General features: G+C 40.4%; 1 protein-coding gene across 4 annotated transcripts in view; it reads right to left on the bottom strand.

The window, feature by feature from the left end:
- The window catches only part of SSH2 (slingshot protein phosphatase 2), a 246,847-nt gene extending 228,670 nt beyond the window's left edge, over positions 1–18,177 (bottom strand). For 2 of the 4 annotated variants that reach the window (XM_025280956.3, XM_025280960.3), the window contains exon 1: positions 18,036–18,176. In XM_025280956.3, coding sequence (XP_025136741.3) covers positions 18,036–18,098 — 63 coding nt within the window. In that variant the 5' untranslated portion in view covers positions 18,099–18,176. Of the gene's footprint in view, positions 1–18,035 lie in introns of all 4 variants that reach the window. The other 2 variants (XM_025280957.3, XM_025280958.3) reach the window with 2 other exon arrangements.
- Between the last annotated feature and the right edge of the window lie 1,741 nt (positions 18,178–19,918).

Genomic DNA, 19,918 nt, shown 5'->3' with positions numbered 1-19,918 from the left:
TTACTGATATTTCTCCCGGCAATCTTGATTCCAGCCTGTGCTTCATCCAGCCCGGCATTTCGCATGATGTACCCTGCATATAAGTTAAATAAGCAGGGTGACAATATACAGCTTTGATGTACTCCTTTCCCAATTTGGAACCACTGTTTTTCCATGTCCGGTTCTAACTGCTGCTTCTTGACCTGCATACAAATTTCTCAGGAGGCAGGTAAGGTAGTCTGATATTCCCATCTCTTGAAGAATTTTCCACAATTTGTTGTGATCCACACAGTCAAAGGCTTTGGCATAGACAATAAAGCGGAAATAGATGGAATTCTCTTGCTTTTTCTATGATCCAACATTTTTTTTCGGATGTTGGCAATTTGATCTCTGGTTCCTCTGCCTTTTCTAAATCCAGCTTGAACATCTGGAAGCTCATGGTTCACATACTGTCTCCTGGCTTGGAGAATTTTGAGCATTATTTTGCTAGCACGTGCAATTGTGCAGTAGTTTGAACATTCTTTGGCATTGTCTTTCCTTGGGATTGGAATGAAAACTGATCTTTTCCAGTCCTGTGGCCACTGCTGAGTTTTCCAAATTTTCTGGCATATTGATTGCAGCACCTTAACAGCATCATCTTTTAGAATTTAAAATAGTTCAACTGGAATTCCATCACCTCCACTAGCTTTGTTCATAGTGATGCTTCCTAAGGCCCACTTGACTTCGCATTCGAGGATGTCTGGCTCTAGGTGAGCATTCCATTTACTATCACTTTGTTGTTTAAAAACCTTTACACCATACATTTATAAGCAAGTAAAAAAAACTGCATTAAAAAAATCAAAATATCCTTCTGTGTAAGTGACATACGTCACAACTTAAACAATAAAAAAGAAAAAAAATAGCATAGCATATTTCTGGGCATCATGTTACTTTTGGGTTTTAAATTTGGAAGCAGTAATGTTAAGAATTTTCCCTTGAAATACAATCCATAAGTCTCATCTTAACCCCTAAAATAGTGACATTATTCCCTTGGCTACACTCATCTGTTATAAATTTTGGCTGGTGTGGCAGGAAAAAAACATCATCATTGGTCCATGTTGCACATCAGGAGTCAAGCTAAGCCCTGGACAACCTCCATTTCTTCATCTTTAAACATCACATGCTATACCCATAGAAACAACACAGCTACCATTTATTGAAGGCTTAAAAGGGCCAGGTTCTATGCTAAGCATCTCAAAATAGTAACTCTGGAGTTGCATCAAATATCCATTCAAATTGTGCTAATTTGATTACAGGTGCTCCAAAGAGAATAAATGTGAATGAAAATAAAAGTTATTGTTTAGTGCACATGATTTTAGTACATGCCATACCTTCAACAAGTGCATGCAACAAAATGAGCATGAGATGGGAGAAACTGTGCCCTGTTGGATACTCTCAGTTACAAAGTTGTATGCTAACAACATGTATATTGTTCTTTACGGGTGATTTAAAGGATTTTTTTTTCAAGATTAATTTTGACTATAATTTGACTTTTTCCTATACGTTAACTCTCAAACTCTGCTAAAGTGGGACCTCACTGTATCTCATTTGGTCCTCATTAAGATTCCATGAAATAAGTATAAGTATTAACCCTATCTTAGAGAAGAATTGATGCTTTTGAACTGTGGTGTTGGAGAAGACTCTTGAGAGTCCCTTGGACTGCAAGGAGATCCAACCAGTCCATCCTAAAGGAAATCAGTCCTGAATGTTCACTGGAAGGACTGATGCTGAAGCTGAAACTCCAATACTTTGGCCACCTGATATGAAGAGCTGACTCATTTGAAAAGATCCTGATGCTGGCAAAGATTGAAGGCAGGAGGAGAAGGGGATGACAGAGGATGAGATGGTTGAATGGCATCACTGACTCAATGGACATGAGTCTGAGTAAACTCTGGGAGTTGGTGATGAACAGGGAGGCCTGGTGTGCTGCAGTCCATGGGGTCGCAAAGAGTCGGACACAACTGAGCAACAACTGAACTGAGAGAACAATTAATAAGCAGAGAGACTGCAACTTCCTTGGCAGAGATAGGATCCAACTAGCTCTTTCTGATTCTGATTGTGATCTGATTTCAGATCCACAGCCTCTGCACTTAACCACTATGCTATATTGCCATATTCTATGTCCATTTTCAAGATGAAGAATGAGAGGCACAGAAAAGATTAAGCAAATTTGTCCAATACTACACTGCTAGCAAGTCTTTATAGCAGGACTTAAACACAAACTAAGTGGCCCACAAGACAAAACTGGGCCACAGACGTGTTCTGTTTAGCTCCCAAAATACATTTCTTTAACCTTCATTAGTTGTTATGATAGACAAAGTTGGACAATAGCCCTTCCAAACATCTTCTCCCTTGTTGTCACTCAACAATTAATATGGAAAGTCATAAGCTTGCACTCCCAGGTTCTCTTGCAGCTAGAGATAACCATGGAACCTAAGCTCTGGCCAGAGACTTTAAGAGAAGTCAGCTAGGAACTGAGTTGGTTTCCAGAAAAACTTTTGCTTGCCTAATTAAAAGTGAAGCTAACTGTTGACACTGTATCTTTCACTTCTGGAATCACTGTATCTTTCACGTCTTGAATCAAACATGGATGTACTGCCAGGAGCTACAACAGACATTCTTTGCTACTGCTGCTGCTGCTAAGTCGCTTCAGTCGTGTACGACTCTGTGCGACCCCATAGACGGCAGCCCACCAGGCTCCCCCATCCCTGGGATTCTCCAGGCAAGAATACTGGAGTGGGATGCCATTTCCTTCTCCAATGCATGAAAGTGAAAAGTGAAAGTGAAGTCAGTCAGTCGTGTCCGACTCTTAGCGACCCCATGGACTGCAGCCTATCAGGCTCCTCCATCCATGGGATTCTCCAGGCAAGAATACCGGAGTGGGTTGCCATTGCCTTCTCTGGAGACATTCTTTAGGTGAAGACAATTATAAAAATGGGACTCCAACATACTATTAATGACAGAACAGAAAGATGTAAAGAACTTGGATCCTTATGGTATTGTTAAGCTGCTGAGTGAGTTAGTCCTCAACTATATATCTTTGGATTTCCTGCTAGACAAACCAAAAATATTCCTATGGTTTAAACTTGGTCTTTTGTTACTTATAGACAAAATCTCTCCCAGACAATCCAGTTGCCAACATTTAAAAACCAAGAGATTTCACATGAAAATCTGCATTACTAGTGTTTCTTGAAATAGAAGACTTTTCCCTCTATTGGGTCTGCATTCTCACTTGGTCACAATTGGTAGCCTCTGACAAGAGAGCTAAAGGTCTCTAGCTTACCGCAAGCCCCATTTAGTCAGCTTCATTAATTTCAGTCACCTGCCTGATCCCACCACATTTAAATGTGTGACCTTCTGTAATTACATCTCTCAGCATGTCTAGCCTAGAATCCACATGACCACCTGAATGTCTAACATCTCAGAAAACCTCCAGTCAATTTCTACTAAAGGCATAGTACAGATTTTACTACAGCAAAAACTCTTCTGAAACTGCCCAAAAGTTGAGTTGTTTTGAACTTTATCCCTTAGAACCAAACTCTGGAAATGATTTAACAGGAATTAGGATAGTTAATTTTCTAGTTTTGGAACTCTGTGAAACCCTAGGAAACAATGTTTATGAATAAACTCCAAGATTTCAATAGTAATCAAAGGTCCAAGAAACATCCTGGATTTGTTTCATAGAAGTAGCAAAGAAATATAAAAATCACTGTAACCAAAACCCCCCAAACAAGAGACTGGTTGTGATTCAGTAATCAGGATGTGAGCTTGCACCACCACTGCACATTACTGGTAAAAGGCTTAGGATTCTGATATCCAAACCTGTTAAGATAGAATATTACAAAAGCCTCAAATGCCACAGGTGAGGGATGATGTTGTGGGACATTTCAAAAAGACTGCCATTTAGGATAGCTAAATAATGGAACCTTTCACGAGAAGCCGTTTCAAGACATGAAATTTATCTCAACTGCCAAAGGCCATTTCTTGTCAATTCTTCAGACAAAAACATAAATGAAAGGCTGAATTACTTTAAATATCACTCATGTGTGCTCAGTGAGCACTGGACTCATATACTTAGTGCAAAAGTTCACTGTGTCTTTATCTAAAAAGAATTTAGATAGCTTTAATGGTAATTGTAGACCACTACGAACAGTCTTGTCTATCTTCAAATGTACATCATTACATATTACTTCATTACCATTACAAAGATAGTTGTGCCAATTTCAATCCAGGGTGTACAACTTGTGATAAAGTGATACATCTGAAAGTAATACATATTTGACACAATTCAGTGAAGACCCAAATACATCATCTATAATAAATTTTGGAGACGGCAATGGCACCCCACTCCAGTACTCTTGCTTGGAAAATCCCATGGACGGAGGAGCCTGGTGGGCTGCAGTCCATGGGGTCGCTAAGAGTCGGGAACGACTGAGTGACTTCACTTTCACTTTTCACTTTCATGCATTGGAGAAGCAAATGGCAACCCACTTCAGTATTCCTGTCTGGAGAATCCCAGGGACAGAGGAGCCTAGTGGGCTGCTGTCTATGGGGTCTCACAGAGTCGGACACGACTGAAACGACTTAGCAGCAGCAGCAGCATAATAAATTTGCCTTAGAAGCAAAGCTTCCAAATCATATAATCTTAATCTTTAAAAATTAAATACTGCTAAGTAATTCTGTGCAAAGAGCAAAGAATTAAATCTACTTAACATTAGTAATCCCTAGCTGTTACTGAACACTCACTATGCTATAGTCCTAGACACTGTGTTAAGCATTCATTTAGTTATTTCATGAAAGCCAACAATAATTCTTTAAGATAAGGAAATCAAAGCTCAGAAGGTGATTTTCCCAAGGTCCATACCTAGTAAGTGGGAGAGCTGGGATTTTTAACTCCAGAATCTGGCTCTAGAACCTAAAAAAGTCAATTTAACCACTATGCTATACTATAGCCTACTCCCTTAAGAACAAGAAGGTAAGATAAAATCAGTATTAAATTAGCCAGAGAGGGAAACTGTCTTTTGGGGTCTGGATTTGGCAGGGAAGAAAAGTATACTGAGGATCAATGTACAAAATACTTCTTCTTCAGAGAAATATAATCAAGAAAGTAGCAGCATTAAAAGAAAATTATTTCAATATCAGTGTCACATTGGTTACTGATCTTGAAGAAATTCTGCTCTCCATTTCCAGAATGGTATTTCAGAAAGTCAATAAAAAATCAAGTGAAGTATGCAAAAAGCAAAATGAGAAAAGAGAATTATCTAATTTTAGGGAGGCGTCAGGAGATAATTATAAGGCATTTTCTCAACTATTGACCCATATATTTTCAAATAACACTTGTATATTCAAATATTTTCTAAAGGCAATTATCCATTTCAATAATTTTGCTCCTTGTCCTTGAATTTAGGACAAGTGATCTAATTCTACACTAGAAGCTTTCACTCTGGAGTCCAGACAGCCATTGCAGAAAAGTTATTTCTAATTAGAGAATCACTATCATGGTCATTTCAGAAATGTGAGCCACAAATAGAATACAAAATTCAAAAGTACAAAATCAAAGAGGGGATTTCCGTGTATCAGCAGAAAGAAGAAAAAGTAAAACAAAGAACCTCAATCATCCAATTTTCTAGATCACATGGTTCAAGACAAGGTAACTTGTTTTTAAAAAGAATACATTGTACTAGAAGCTTAAATGTGCACCTTGCTGCTGCTGCTAAGTGGCTTCAGTCATGTCCGACTCTGTGCGACCCCAAAGACGGCAGGCCACCAGGCTCCCCTGTCCCTGGGATTCTCCAGGCAAGAACACTGGAGTGGGTTGCCATTTCCTTCTCCAATGCATGAAAGTGAAAAGTGAAAGTGAAGTTGCTCAGTCGTGTCCGACTCTTAGTGACCCCATGGACTGCAGCCCACCAGGCTCCTCCATCCATGGGATTTTCCAGGCAAGAGTACTGGAGTGGGGTGCTGTTGCCTTCTCCAAAATGTGCACCTTAGGGACTTAATAAATGTCTGCAAAGGAATGCCATTCAATAAAGAGAAAAAAACATTTATGGGGGAAAAAAAATGTAAGCCTGGGACCTGTTAAAACACTGTTTTCCTCTAAGCACCATGAATCACCTGAAAAGACAACTGGAAACAAACCAAAGACTAATTTCGTGAGCAACTGTTCTAACTGCCATATACTGGTATTCTAAACAAGCTCATGAAACACAGAGGTTCACATCATCCTTGGGGCCTTCCCTGGTGGTCCAGTAGCAAAGAATCCACCTGCCAAAGCAGGGTACATGGGTTGGATACTTGGTCCAGGAAGATCCCATGGGGCAGTTAAGTTTGTGTGCCACAGCTCCTGAGCCCATGCTATAGAGCCCAAGAGCCCCAACTCCTGAAGCCTGTGCACTCTAGAGCCCACGCTCCATAGCAAGAGAAGCCACCACAGTGAGAAGCCTGTGCCTGGCAACTCAAGGGCAGCTCCCACTTGCCACAACTAGAGACAAGCCCATGCAGCAAGGAAGACCCAGCACAGCCAAAATAAATAATAAAACTTTTTTTTAAGTTTAAAAAAATCATCCTTGGACCTTTAAACTTCTTCATTTTGTGCCACAATTATATTCTTCTGTAAGACAATTTTAAGAACACAGTAAGATTTTACTCAGTTTCGTTCAAGGAAATTTTCTCATTTTTTTAAGAATAAGAAATTATTATAGATTAAAATCTCACAAAAATGGTGCTTAAATGGAAATCTCCTAAGAATACTTTCTTTCTCCTAAGAGCCTTATATTTCATCTTTTAAGATTCTGTATCCTGCAAGAATGTTTTGTAGGCAAGTGAAGGAGTTCCTGGGTTTTTCAGCCACACCTTGCCTAACTAAACTTCCTTTACAGCCTGTACAGTTTCCTTTGAAGTTTAATTGGAAACCACAGAATCAGCATAAAAGTGCTCCGAGTTGAGAAAGTTGCAGCTTGTAGAAGACAGATCAAAAAGACAAATCAAAATATTGTGCTCATAGAAATCTTAAGGCAATCCTTTTCAGCACTCTCTCAAGGAAAAAATAGGTTATCTCTATTTTCTGACAAGGTTCAATAATAAAAACTGTAATCTAAATGCAACCAAAGTCTAAACCAAAGCTCTCTTGTTATATGTGAGTTTATCCAGTTGCTTTGGAAGTACATCTTCAAAAAGCTGCATTCAATTTCTACTGCCAACTCCTTGTATAGCTGGATTAGACAGATCATTCTTCTCAACTATTATTTCCTTGTCGTTGTGTTGTTCAGTTGCTAAGTCATGACCGACTCTTTGTAACCCCATGCACTGTAGCATGCCAGGCTTCCCTGTTGTCTACCATCTCCCAGAGTTTGCTCAAACTCATGTCCATTGTAGTCAGTGATGCTATCCAACCCTCATCCTCTGTTGCCCGCTTCTCATCCTGTCCTCAATTCCTCCCAGCATCAGGGTCTTTTCCAATGAGTCAGCTCTTTGCATCAGGTGGCCAAAGTACTGGAGCTTCAGCTTCAGCATCAGTCTGTCCAATGAATATTCAGGGCTGATTTTCTTTAGGATTGACTGGTTTGATCTCCTTGCAGGCCAAGGGACTCTCAAGAGTCTTCTCCAGCACCACAATTCGAAACCATCAATTGGAAAGCATTATTTCCACGTACAAAGATGTATTTAAATCCATAAACACCTTTAAACACACTCCGTGTCCTCAGATTCTCCACATTTTTTTTTAAAAATCCATCAATTTCTGTTCTGTTTTGCCACACGATTCATAACCTCAATCATTAAAAGCACCAACACATACAGCCTATGATACAAACTAAGGTGACCACTTACGAAGATCTGTGCTACCATAGAGCAAAACATCCAATAGATTAATATGCTGCTAAGCAATAGCACCTCACTCCAGTACTCTTGCCTGGAAAATCCCATGGATGGAGGAGCCTGGTGGGCTGCAGTCCATGGGGTTGCTAACAGTCGGACACGACTGAGCGACTTCACTTTCACTTTTCACTTTCATGCATTGGAGAAGGAAATGGCAACCCACTCCAGTGTTCTTGCTTGGAGAATCCCAGGGACAGGGGAGCCTGGTGGGCTGCCGTCTCTGGGGTCGCACAGAGTCGGACACGACTGAAGCAACTCAGCATCAGCAGCAAGCACGGCCTAGAAAAATTGATAACTTCCCAAAGGGAAAAGATCTTTAAAGATTGTAGTTGCATTAATCATTCTTTATGGTGCTCCAGGGTCATTACAAAATCATACACAACATACTCTGTCACAGAGATTGGCAACTAGAGCTAAGATGCCCCAATGTTTAAAATGTAGCTATTATTGAATAAAAAATATACAAAAGAGAGAAAAAAGAGAAACTAATCCTTGAAATAGACTGTTCATGTGAATTATATTGTCATAAAAAAATATCCTACCCACCAAACTTGTGTTATAATGAAAAACTGCTTAACAACCAAATAGCAACTCTAAATTATCATCATTATAAAACTGACTAATACTTCATGAGTGCATGCATATTTGGTGCCAGGCATGATGCTAATGCACTCTAATTTTTATTTCTGTGCAAGAAGTACTATATTACACCTTCACAGATGGGCAAACTGAAGCACAGAACTGTTAAGGGACTTGTCTAAGTCTAGAAAGTTCTAAAGGTGGGGTTCAGATTCAGGCAGGCTCTTTCCAGACCTTACACTCTAAACCACTGTGCTAAATTGCTTCATGTTGCTACAGGCATTTCTGAAGGCCTAAGAAGGGAGAAATGAAAATATTTTCAGGGATTCTCCACTCCCATGTGATTTATATCATAATCATTGGCAGATGCTATTTTTATTCTAAACCACAATCACTTTCTTAAACCTCAAAGAATCAGTGAGCTTCCCTAATAGATTAAGATAATGTGTTATGAGTTGCTAACCTGTGGTTTATTTTAATTCTTGCCTGAGACGTGCTGCGTATCATAATTGTGGAAAAAAGGGGCTCTTCCAAATTCTTGCTCTTTCTATAAAAGTGTCTGAAGCAACAATTGGAGAATCATTGCTCTAATGATTAACTTGCACAGAATGTCTACCCTTAAAGTTCAGTGAATATAATTTCATACATTCACATGCATGAAGCATTAAAAAAAGAGGTTGCTGTTGTTTTTAAGTGGGGGAAGGTGCAGAGCAGGGAGAGGGACAAGGTAGTACCTACAAACACACACTCTGCAAAGACAGAAGCGTCTGTGTCTGGCTACCATGCCTTAGACAACAAACTGTACAATAATCACCCTGTGGAGAAACTGACTTCTAATTGTGAACAGAACTGAAAAAGATTAATACTTAATATTTGGAAGTAATAAACATACATTTCATTTTCTTAGCTCCAAAAATCTTTTGCTCCTCCAACTTTTCCAATTAATCCATTAAACATTCTCTGTCCAGTATCTCGTAGAAAACTGACATCTCCTTCCCATCCATGCTCACACTTGGTTTGCAATTCTCCTATTCCACTCACCATCCTAGGTCGTTGTTTTGTTTTAATTCATGCTTAGCTTATAGCTGTCTTCCCCTACTAGACCCATAAATTCTAAGGCAAGGACTCAGAAGTCCTTGCTGGTCTTCTTTGTCTTCCTCAAGGCTTACACATCAATTATGATTACTACACTGTAATATAATTACTTTTTTAATATACTCTAAGCTTCCTGAGGCCAGGGACTAACTGGCTGCTGGAGCCCCAATCCTGGCATGAATGAGTAGATAAATAGATACCTTCAGAATCAAGTGTAGCACAGGATACAAAAAGGTACTAAATTATCTTAAAAAAACAAAAACAAAAACAAGCAGCTTCAAGAAAAAAATTAAGGCTGTAACACAGTAGATTACTTCTGCCCATTTCTTTCTAAGCATAGCCTCTTCCACTAAGTGAAATTATTTTGCTTTCAGGAAATCTAGGGAATCATGGGAGCTTTCACTACATTTTGGAGCCAAGATCACCTCACCTGACTTTCTCCTGACAAACAGGAAAATGAGGGGCCCTGTGAACAGCAGCTGTGCTGCTCAGCTACACAGGAAAATGCAGGGCAGTTTGTAAGTGTATCTGAAAAGGATTCAGGCTGAAAACCAGAGGAAGAGAATGGATGGCATTACCTGCACAAAACAGCACTCATTACCTACTTGCTAATTAACAAGACTCCTTAAGGTCTCTCCTCTCAGGTACACAGGACCTCTGGCATATTTCAAATTCGGTAGTCTTGTCAATAGACATAGAGGTTGTTTGTGTTTTTTAAAAGTAGTTTCCCTCCTACTGCTAGGTTTCTTGAATGAGTGAACAAATAAATGAAAAATATGAACATGGAAATACTTACTATGGGCTAGGCGCTGTGTAGCCAACATGACAGCAGGCATTTAATGGAAAAACTGCAAAGTGCTAAGCCGCTGGAACCAGGAACATATCATGCAATGGTGCTACATGGGATGGCAGTGTGGGCTCTGCACGGTGCCTTTTTCAGAACTGGCATAATCTAGAATCTGCTCCCTCTCACTTAAGGCCACAGAGAAAGGACGAGAGACCTGAAGACACCTTTTGAGTACCAAAGGCCTGCTCTTCCTTCAAACCAGTCAAATTTTAAAATCTTAGCTAGTTTATTTTCTGTCCATGCAATTTAATGAATACTAAATAATAAGAAAGCTCCTGTGGGAAGAGCAATGGAACTTCACTGGAACACACTCTAGCTTGTACTCTTAACGCAGTGTTTCTCAGAGGTGGAATCAGGAAAAAGGAGTGGTGGTTACATAAAGTGAACTGGGACAAGTTAACTATTTGGAACAAAATTAATTTAGTATTCACATTATGCAGTAAAACTGAGTATAAATGTAATCTATAAAACAACTTAAGAAAAGACTAGTGAGTATTTCTCTGTTCTATTGATGGAAAATTGAACAAAGTAGAAAAACAATGGAAACACACAAAGACTTTGAAATGACAGTATTAAGATGTTTTAATGTCTGTACGTCAAAATGAATAAAAAACAAAATGCAAATGAAAACTAAGGCAAAACATGCAACATAACAAAAAAAGATTGTTATAAGTATATGAAAAATATTTACAAATCAATATGGCAGAAATAATTATCCACAAAGAAAGCTTGGCTAAACACATGACTGACTTAAACAGAGACTATAAAACAAATAACAGTAAGTTATTTGAAAAATGTTTAACTTCTGACTTTTTTTTGAAAAGCTAACTTAAAACAACAGAACTATAACCGTTGGCAAGGTTTTACTTTACTCATTTTACTTCCTTGAGATTCAATTTTCTTTGTAAATTACAGATAATAATAATACCTACACCAGAGGAGTGATGTAAAAATTAAACAACTGGGGACTTCCTCAGTGGTCCAATGGTTTAGACTCCACCTTCCAATGCAGAGGGTATAGGTTTGATCCCTGGTTGGGGAATTAAGATCCCACATGTTGCACGGTACAGCCAGAAAACATTAAACAATATAAAACAATATAATGTATATAAGGTATTTAGCACAGTGTTTGGTACACAGTAAATGTTCAACATACAAGAGCTATTATGATTAAGAAAAGAATGATGACAACATTCAGGATTGATAAGGGTACAATGAAGCAGACATTTTTATACACAGCTTGTCAACAAAGCTTGATTCAACCTAAAACAGCAATATGTATCCAAAATCTTAAGGGTAGTCATATTTTGGGGGCTTCTGGAAACAAAATAATGCTTAAAAACAATGGAAAAAATTGTTAACTATGACTATATCCATCAATCCATCCATTGATCCATAGTCCGATATTTTTGACCCTGGTGATACAAAAATATATCAATAAACCAAGTCCCTGGCTGAAAGGTTAGTTAGGGAGGTAAGCAATCAAACGGTCAAGTACAATAAAGAGATAAGAGCCATGATGGGGAAGTATAGGGTGCTATGGTGCACGTAGAAGGAGCACCTACCATAGTCTGGGAGTGGAGTCAGGGAAGCTTCCCAGAAGAAGTGACATTTAAGCTGAGACCTGAAGGATGAGTAGGAATTAGTCAGGTAAACAGATGAAGGGAAGGTGTTCCAGGTAAAGGGAACAGCATGTGCAAAAGCCTAGAGATCCAAGGGAGCATGGCAGGTCAGCTTGACTGAGCAGTGTGCAAGGCAGGGACTTGGGAAGAGACAAGGCTGAAGAGGTAAGCAAGGTTGTCTTATTAAAAGTCTTGCGAGCAAAACTCTGGAGTGTAGACTTTATTCTAAGGGCAATACAAACACCTAAAAATCAAACAGTTTTAATAAATAAAGGGTTAATATTCATAATGTACCAGGAGCATACATAGGTTGAAAAGGATGCACAGTTCATAAAATGGAAATACAGGACTGTAGTTGAATAACTCTGGAAGTTTACTAAAAATCACTGAATTGTACACTTATTAAAACAGGTTTATTTTAGGGCTTGTAAACTATACTTCAATAAAGCCATCTTTCTAAAGAAAGTTAACAGAAATGCCTAATAAACATCTCAAAAATATTCAACTTGTCTAATAATAAAATATATATCAAGCCAACTAGGTACTACTGTTTATCCTTAAAAATTATTAATGATTAACAATAAAATGAGAATATGCAGTGTTAATAAAGCTAGGAGAAATTAGCATTCTTACACTATGTTGGTTGGAGTAAATGTTAATTGGAAACAACCTTCCTAGAAAGTATAAATATGCAACAGGAATCGTAAAATTGTTTATACTCTGAGATCCTGTAACTATATTTCTTGAAATCTTAATAAATGTTCCAAAATGCTGTCAAATATTTATGCACAATGATGGTCACTGCAATGTAATTTACAAGTTGGAAAAAACCTAAATATTCACCAATAATGGAAAGGTTAGAATGAGTTATAACTACTCAATGCAGCCATTTAAGTGATTTGGCATACACCTATGAAATGGCAACCCACTCCAGTATTCTTTTTATTTTTTTTTATTTTTTTTTTTTTTAAACTTCCAGTATACTTGCCTGGAGAATCCCATGGAAAGAGGAACCTGGTGGGCTACAGTCCACAGGGTCGCAAAGAGTCGGAGACGACTGAGCGACTTCACTTTCACTTATGATATATATAAAACTTTTTTAAAAAGCATACAGAATTATACATACAGCAACACTTCAGTTATATAAAAATACACGCTCAGCTGTATGGCACATATCTTTCATTCTCTTTTCTGTGCTTTTCCATATTTTCCAGATTTCCTATAATTGGCCTGTATTATTTCTATAGGTTACGAAAATTTCTAAAGCATCACTTTTATTTTATATAAGTCAATTTCATATTTTATGACTTTATTTTCTCTGCCTAGGGAGAGAGGTGTGGTCATATTTGAATATATATCATTTAATAATATCTACTTATCCCACATCCCCATTTGTATATATATAGATAAATGAATTTCCCAATTAAAGTGTGCATCTTAAACATCAAGACTTTGGTGAAACTTGGATGGGTCTTTATCTACAAACACACTTTACTCAATCCTGACTGCTTAAACCAAGACAAAACAAGATTAAGCTTTCTTATAAAGATTTGGAATCATCGTTATAACTATATAATAGCGGCTCTAAAGGAGTACTGGGTCTTAGAGGAATATACTTGTCCTTACATTAAGTAGTCCCTAACTGCTAAATTTTTTCCTTGGGTCAGCTATTTATAGGTTTTCTTCCCCTGCCCTTGCTGTAAAAACATCAACTATCATTTCCCAGAACTCTAAGGAGCCTGCCTTTAGCAGCACCTGACCTTTTCCATTCATATTTTGCTGCTGGTAATCTTCTAGGAGTATGGAAACTAAATATTCAAGTTTATAAGATTTCTGTGTAAACTAAGAGATAACAGGCTTCAAATAAGGGTATCACCAAAAAATGATTTGTACAAACTTAGATGATTCTGTTCCAGACAGTCAAAACAGACAATATATAAATGAACTCAAAAGACAGTGTGAGTTCTTAATTGCACCTCAAGTCTTGATTCCTTTACTGGCAGTCAAGTTCTCAGGACCAGAAACCAATATGCTGTTTGTCTAACCACACCATGGAAAGAGATATGAACCAGGAGCCATGGAACTTGGTTCTAGTGCTAGATTTTATCCCAACCCGTTTTGTCATCTTCAGTAAGCCTTTTAACGTTGATATCTGTCCTGTGTAACTTCTGAGGCTATTCTAGAATTAAATCGGACCATGAACACAAAACACTCTGAAAAGTATAGAGCACTATACAAAAGCAAAAGATTTTTATGGTATTTCACTGTATTTATATAACCCTGGGTCAATATAGATATCTGTTCAGAAAATTCATACCAGAAAGATAGAAGGTAAGAGGTCATTCTTAAATTGCTTCAATTAATTAAAAACATCTATTATCTGGGAAGAACAACATATTCCAAGAGTTGACATCTCTGATCCCTCCTCCCCTATATCCAATAAGCCCAGGCTCTGTGTGTCTTTTCTACAGTCCCTTGCATTTGTCCCTCTCTTTCCCACTCCCAGTTCAAGCCTTTACTATTCACACCTAGACCACCGTAACAGCCTCTAACAGGCTCTACTTATGCCTTTTCTCCCTCTCTCAACTCCCCTGGCCCATAGCTGGTGGATCAGTTTTCTTAAAACACTACTGTGATCATATTTGCTCAAAACCTCTAAGGACTCTCTATTACCATCTCTGTCAAGTTCAAATTCCTAAGCTCAGCAGTCCCTTTGCAGCCCTAGCTGCCTCCTCAGCTTTATCTATTACCACTCTTCCAAACAAATCCTTCCTCAAACTGGTCTATTTAAATCTCCTCAGATATGCCTTGTATGTTTCTGTCTCTGAGTCTTGGTGTATACAGCTTCTCTCCACCTGGAACACTTTCTACTCCCCAGCTTCTATCTCAGTCTCTAAACATTCAACCTCCCCTTCAAGGCCTAGTTCGAGAGTCACCTAACTATGTTATACTTCTCTTTGATTCTCAAGAAGGAAAAAGATGGAAGATTCTAGACACATTTGGGTTTGAATTACATCTTCAACAGCTGAGTGTCACTGGGTACATTCCTTAATAGCTCTTTGCCTCAGTTTCATCAGTAAGATGGGATAAAAGAAATTTCCCTTGAGCATGCTGTGAAGAGTAAATAATCCATGTAAGGTAGTTACATGTTAGATATTGGTTTCACTACTATTGCCACTAGTGAATTTATCTTAATTTGATTTCATATAATACTTATGGCCATTTACAAACTGGCTGTTGATATACATTCAGCATCATTCCCCTCACACTCCTTTTCTACTCATCTCATTCTTGCCCCTCCTCTAGTCCCCATGCCTTCCCTCTTCCCCTCCCTCCCAAGATTACATGACCCTGAAGGACAGGGTCCATATCTTACACATCTTACTACTATAATAGTCATTCACACCCAGTAGATGATCAATAGGTTTATTTAATCCCTAAAGAAAAAACACTGAAGAGCTGACAGTATTAAAATGTCTTACCTCCTACAGTGAAACACCGTAACAGAATGCTTAAAATGATAACAACATCTAAATCTCCAGCCTCACAAAATTAAATCTCTCCTTTCATGGTTCTGTAGATTGTTTCTGCCCTCTCTTAAAACAAAAAACTCAACTTTTCCATGCAGCAAGAGACACAACAGCAAATATATCCAAGTTAGACAGCAATCGAATACTGGAACACAAGGACCATGACAAAACTCAGCTAAAAAAGCTCTGGGTGAAGTGGAATAGGAAGACAACTTAAAGGGAAAGGTAACTGCTCATAGTTATGCTGACAACACTGACTGTTTCACACACACACACACACACACACACACACACACCACACCCCCACCCCCGACTGTTTCACACACACACCCCAGTACGAGGATTCCTTTTCTCCCTTTTACATATAAAATGAAATAATCAGGCTACTATAGCAAGTAGATGTATCAGTCATTTAGCTCAATAACTGAGCTTACCCATGATCAATTTAATTACCTATATCAAAGTGCCTATTAACATACCTCAGGATTCTAAAATAAGAAAGTGTTGGCTAACGAAGTTATATCAAATAGATATGGTATTACTGTATACTAATCATTCACCTCAAGAAAATAAGTATAATAACGTGATATACATATATTATTATTACATCATCAATTGTTTTCAACAATGCCCAAGGAAAACCATGTCAATATAATTCTGGTTTCTGGTTTACTTGCTCTACTAAACTAACCTTCAGTTGCTCTCTCAGCCAAAATCAGGCCTGGTAACCACTATCCTCAAAAGGTTTACAAGGAGAGTGAATTAAAATGGTCTGATGGTATGTTAATGACTTGCCAAAAACTAGCATCAACTACCACATATAAGAATAACGTATATTAAATTTCCAACCTTATGATACTTGTCTTCAGAAGACCCTTAAATATTTTACGAGCTTTCAAGTGCAGTTATTCTAAAATCATATAATCTTAAGAGTTAGAAAGAGCCCTTACACCATCTCCTACGCCAAAGGACCTCCAGCCTTTTGTTTGAACTTTTCTATAGCACTCACTATTTTGCAAGGCAGTCCACCCCACTGTTACAAAGTTCTTCCTTAGCATGAAAATCTGCCTCCCTGAACAACTATCCAAGGATCCCAGCTAGTTCTTCTGGAAACAACACAAGGAAAGGTAACCTCTGAAGTATAATTGCTTCTAGAATTAGGATATAGCTGCCAATTTAGTCACACAAAGTGCAAAAGCTGGCTCAGGGGAAAAAAAAGGAAACCATCACACACTACACAACAAAATTTTGAAATTCAGGAAACTATGTTGAAATCACAAACCAGCATGTTTTCAAGATGTCAAAGCACACACCTCAGTTAATATATAAATTAAGAGTAACCCGAATTTTTACAGTGGAAGGTGTTTCAGTGTATATTGACTACGTGTTTGCAAGTTTAAACTACTAAACCCACCAACCTAGTTTTTAAAATTACAGTTCTGTAGGAAGTTCCAAATGGTTTTTCCAATTTCTCATATATTCATTCCATCTATTTCCCTCTAAAACATCTGGATTTTTTTTAAAGATCCCATTTCGCCCCACTGGTGCAATATTTCATTTTAAAAAATAAATATTTCCAGAAAAAAAAAAAAAGCCTAAAAGAATGGAACGTAAAAAAGTGGGGGTGGGGCGAAGGCAAAGAAGGGCCCAGCAGGAAAAGGCTGGTTACTGGGTATTTTCCTTCTGGAAGCACGCTCCACTGGCACTGGCATCTGAAGTAAGGAGCCATACAAACACGACTCGAGAACAAGAACGATCATGAGCAATGAGTGTGATGCATAAATGTCTGTGAGATGTAAATGAATTGGCACTGGTCATCAAGCAGCGCCAGATGCTTCAGGACCTCGTCGAGGAAAGGTGAGAGGTCCAAGGAGCAAAGACCCCCGCCACCCTCTGGGGGAGGGGAGATGGCGAGAAACCTAGGAGTAACTACCGTTCAGCCGTCCAATGAAGCCCAACGGACAGGACACAAGAAAGACAGCAAGTGACCAGGGGGAAGGCAGACGCCCGGAGAGCCCGAATAAGGGCGGGCGGTGGGCGAAGACGGAACGGGTCCCCGAAATGGGTGTGGGTAAGGGGATGTGGGTGTGGGTAAGGGGCATGGCAGGAGTCCCGGGGTCCTCTCCCTGCAGCAGAGCAACAGAGGTAAAAGGAAGGGGGAGGGTGAAAAGCAAGAATGACTCATTCCCGAAAGGAAGTGCTCAAGCCAGAGGAAAGCATGCCACAGGGGGCTTCGGGGCGAGGATGGTGAGGCGCTAGGTGCTCAGAGTGACGGAGGCACAAATCAACGTCCGGTAGTTCCTGCGGCTCATCTTTAAGATGGGGGGGTGTGGGGGGTTCGCGGCAGCCGGGTGCCAAGGCCTGGGAAGCGGCGCGGCGCGTGCGCAGTGGCGCTCGGCGGGACCCGCTGAGGCAAAGCGGAGCCGCAGTGACAGAAGCGAGCGGAGCGGCTGCCGGGAGGGGACTCACCGAGGCGCAGGGGCTGGAGGTAGTGCTGGGGGTAGGCGACCGCTGGACCGTGACCAAAGCCATCTAGGCGCTGCTGGGCTGTTCCGGGCAGGGCATTCTTGTCCCGAGTGTGGGGGGGGCGGGAGGGTGACGGAGCCGGGATGGGGCAAAGGGGTGTGGGGTGGGGGTGAGGGGAACAGGGAGGAAGAGGAGGCCGCGCGAACGGCCGCAGACTCCGCACCCACCACCGGACTCTCGCAGACTGACGCGCCGAGCGGGCGGCTGGCTGGCTGGCGGGCGGGCGGTTCGGCAGCTGCGGGGCACAATGAGCGCTCCCAGTGCGCAGGCGCCACCTGTCAGCAACCGCCTCTCCCCTCCTCGCGCGCCGCCGCCTGGCCGTAACCCTTGAGTTGCCGGAAGCCGGCCGGGTGCGTGCGCCTCGGGCCGCCGCCCCCTCTCGGGATTTCCCCCTGGGCTCTGGGAATCGCGCGGGTTAGGCCGCGCTGGGGGTTTGAGGGGGTGGGTTAGGGAGAGGGTTCTGCGGCTGGGGAGGGGGTGTCGCTGGAGTCCCCACTCTCGAAGGACAACCTTTTCTTATTCCCGAGGTTGGGCGCACAGCTTAACCTACCTTAGTGAGAAGAAACGGAGGTGAAAATCCTGAGGCGAACGAGTTTCCGGGTGGGAAAGGGCGCCGCGGGGTTTCAAACGCTTCCTCTGAGGGCGGATGGGACTTTCTGGGCTAGAAACCTTACCGTTGACCCGGCTCTCGAGGGCTTTTTTCTGAGCTTTCCCACCCTTCCGCTCTGAGTTCATGTTTTATGATGAGACTCTTTGAAAGAAAGAAGGATTTGTAATTTTATACCCCGAGAGTCTTCATGGTACCCTCGTGCTTCCTCTATTACCCTGGCCCCTGTCTAAGGGCTCATTCATTATTCCTGAAGTGCAGGGAGGCCGAGAGAGCCTGGAGGAAGCCGAGAAAGCTGGGCTCGCGGAGTTACAAGGGTCCAACCTGCTATTTACCTCCCACTTGCTTCCTGCTGGGAAGAAATTCTCTTTTCAACAGGATTTGCTCGTTGGGGTTTTCCTTCTCTTCGTCTCTAGATTTCATTATTTCATAGACACATGCGAAATGTCGATTGAATATTCTAAAGAAATAGTTTTCTAAAAGATAAATCATCAGCTGAACCTAAGCCAAGAATATAATGAAAAATCAAGATTTAAGGGGGGCGGGGGTGGAAATCACGCCATGTAAATACCATAGATTGATTACACAGAGAAAGAGAGTTGACAAAGCTATTTCTCAATTTGAGTGGATGTGCTGGTAAATACCACCATACATAACATATCTGTAAAACGCAGACATTCAGGAGTTTGCAGTTATTAACCTACTGCCTCTTGCTTGTCACTCAAAGTCTCTTGGATCTTATTGCTTCTTGTAAATTGGCAGAGCGGCCTTGAGCTCCTTCTGGCCGCTGTATGGTTAAGTGCCACTGGAGCCCTCTGTGCTGAGCCTTTGTTCTCTCCCTGGGGCCCTGTGGTTGAAATAATTAGCAGGGAGGTTCCATCAAGAATCAGACACTGAGGGTCCCTGTACTGTACAGTCCTATGTCGAATGTACAGCAGAGAACCCAGCTGGTAGTCTTTTGCCCCCTGGTGGTGGCCAAGAGTGCCTCCGAGCCAAAATTAAACAAAGATGTACGGTTCACAGATTAAACAATCTGACTGTGTTTTTCCCAGAGCTATTTAGTAAACAGGAAAAGAGCAGACAAAGTTCAGAGGTAAGAACTTTGAACCAAAGCTTAGCAGATCAAACAGGAAGCTATATCCCTAGGCAAGAATTTTACATTGCTGAAAGCTGAATGAACACAAATAAATGAAATAGGGCTTATTAACCAAAGTATAGT

The sequence above is a fragment of the Bubalus bubalis genome, chromosome 3, assembly GCF_019923935.1.
Source record: "Bubalus bubalis isolate 160015118507 breed Murrah chromosome 3, NDDB_SH_1, whole genome shotgun sequence".
NCBI classification, from domain to species: Eukaryota; Metazoa; Chordata; class Mammalia; order Artiodactyla; family Bovidae; genus Bubalus; species Bubalus bubalis.
Note: the sequence above shows the minus strand (reverse complement) of the source record. Positions and strands in the feature narration are given on the sequence as shown.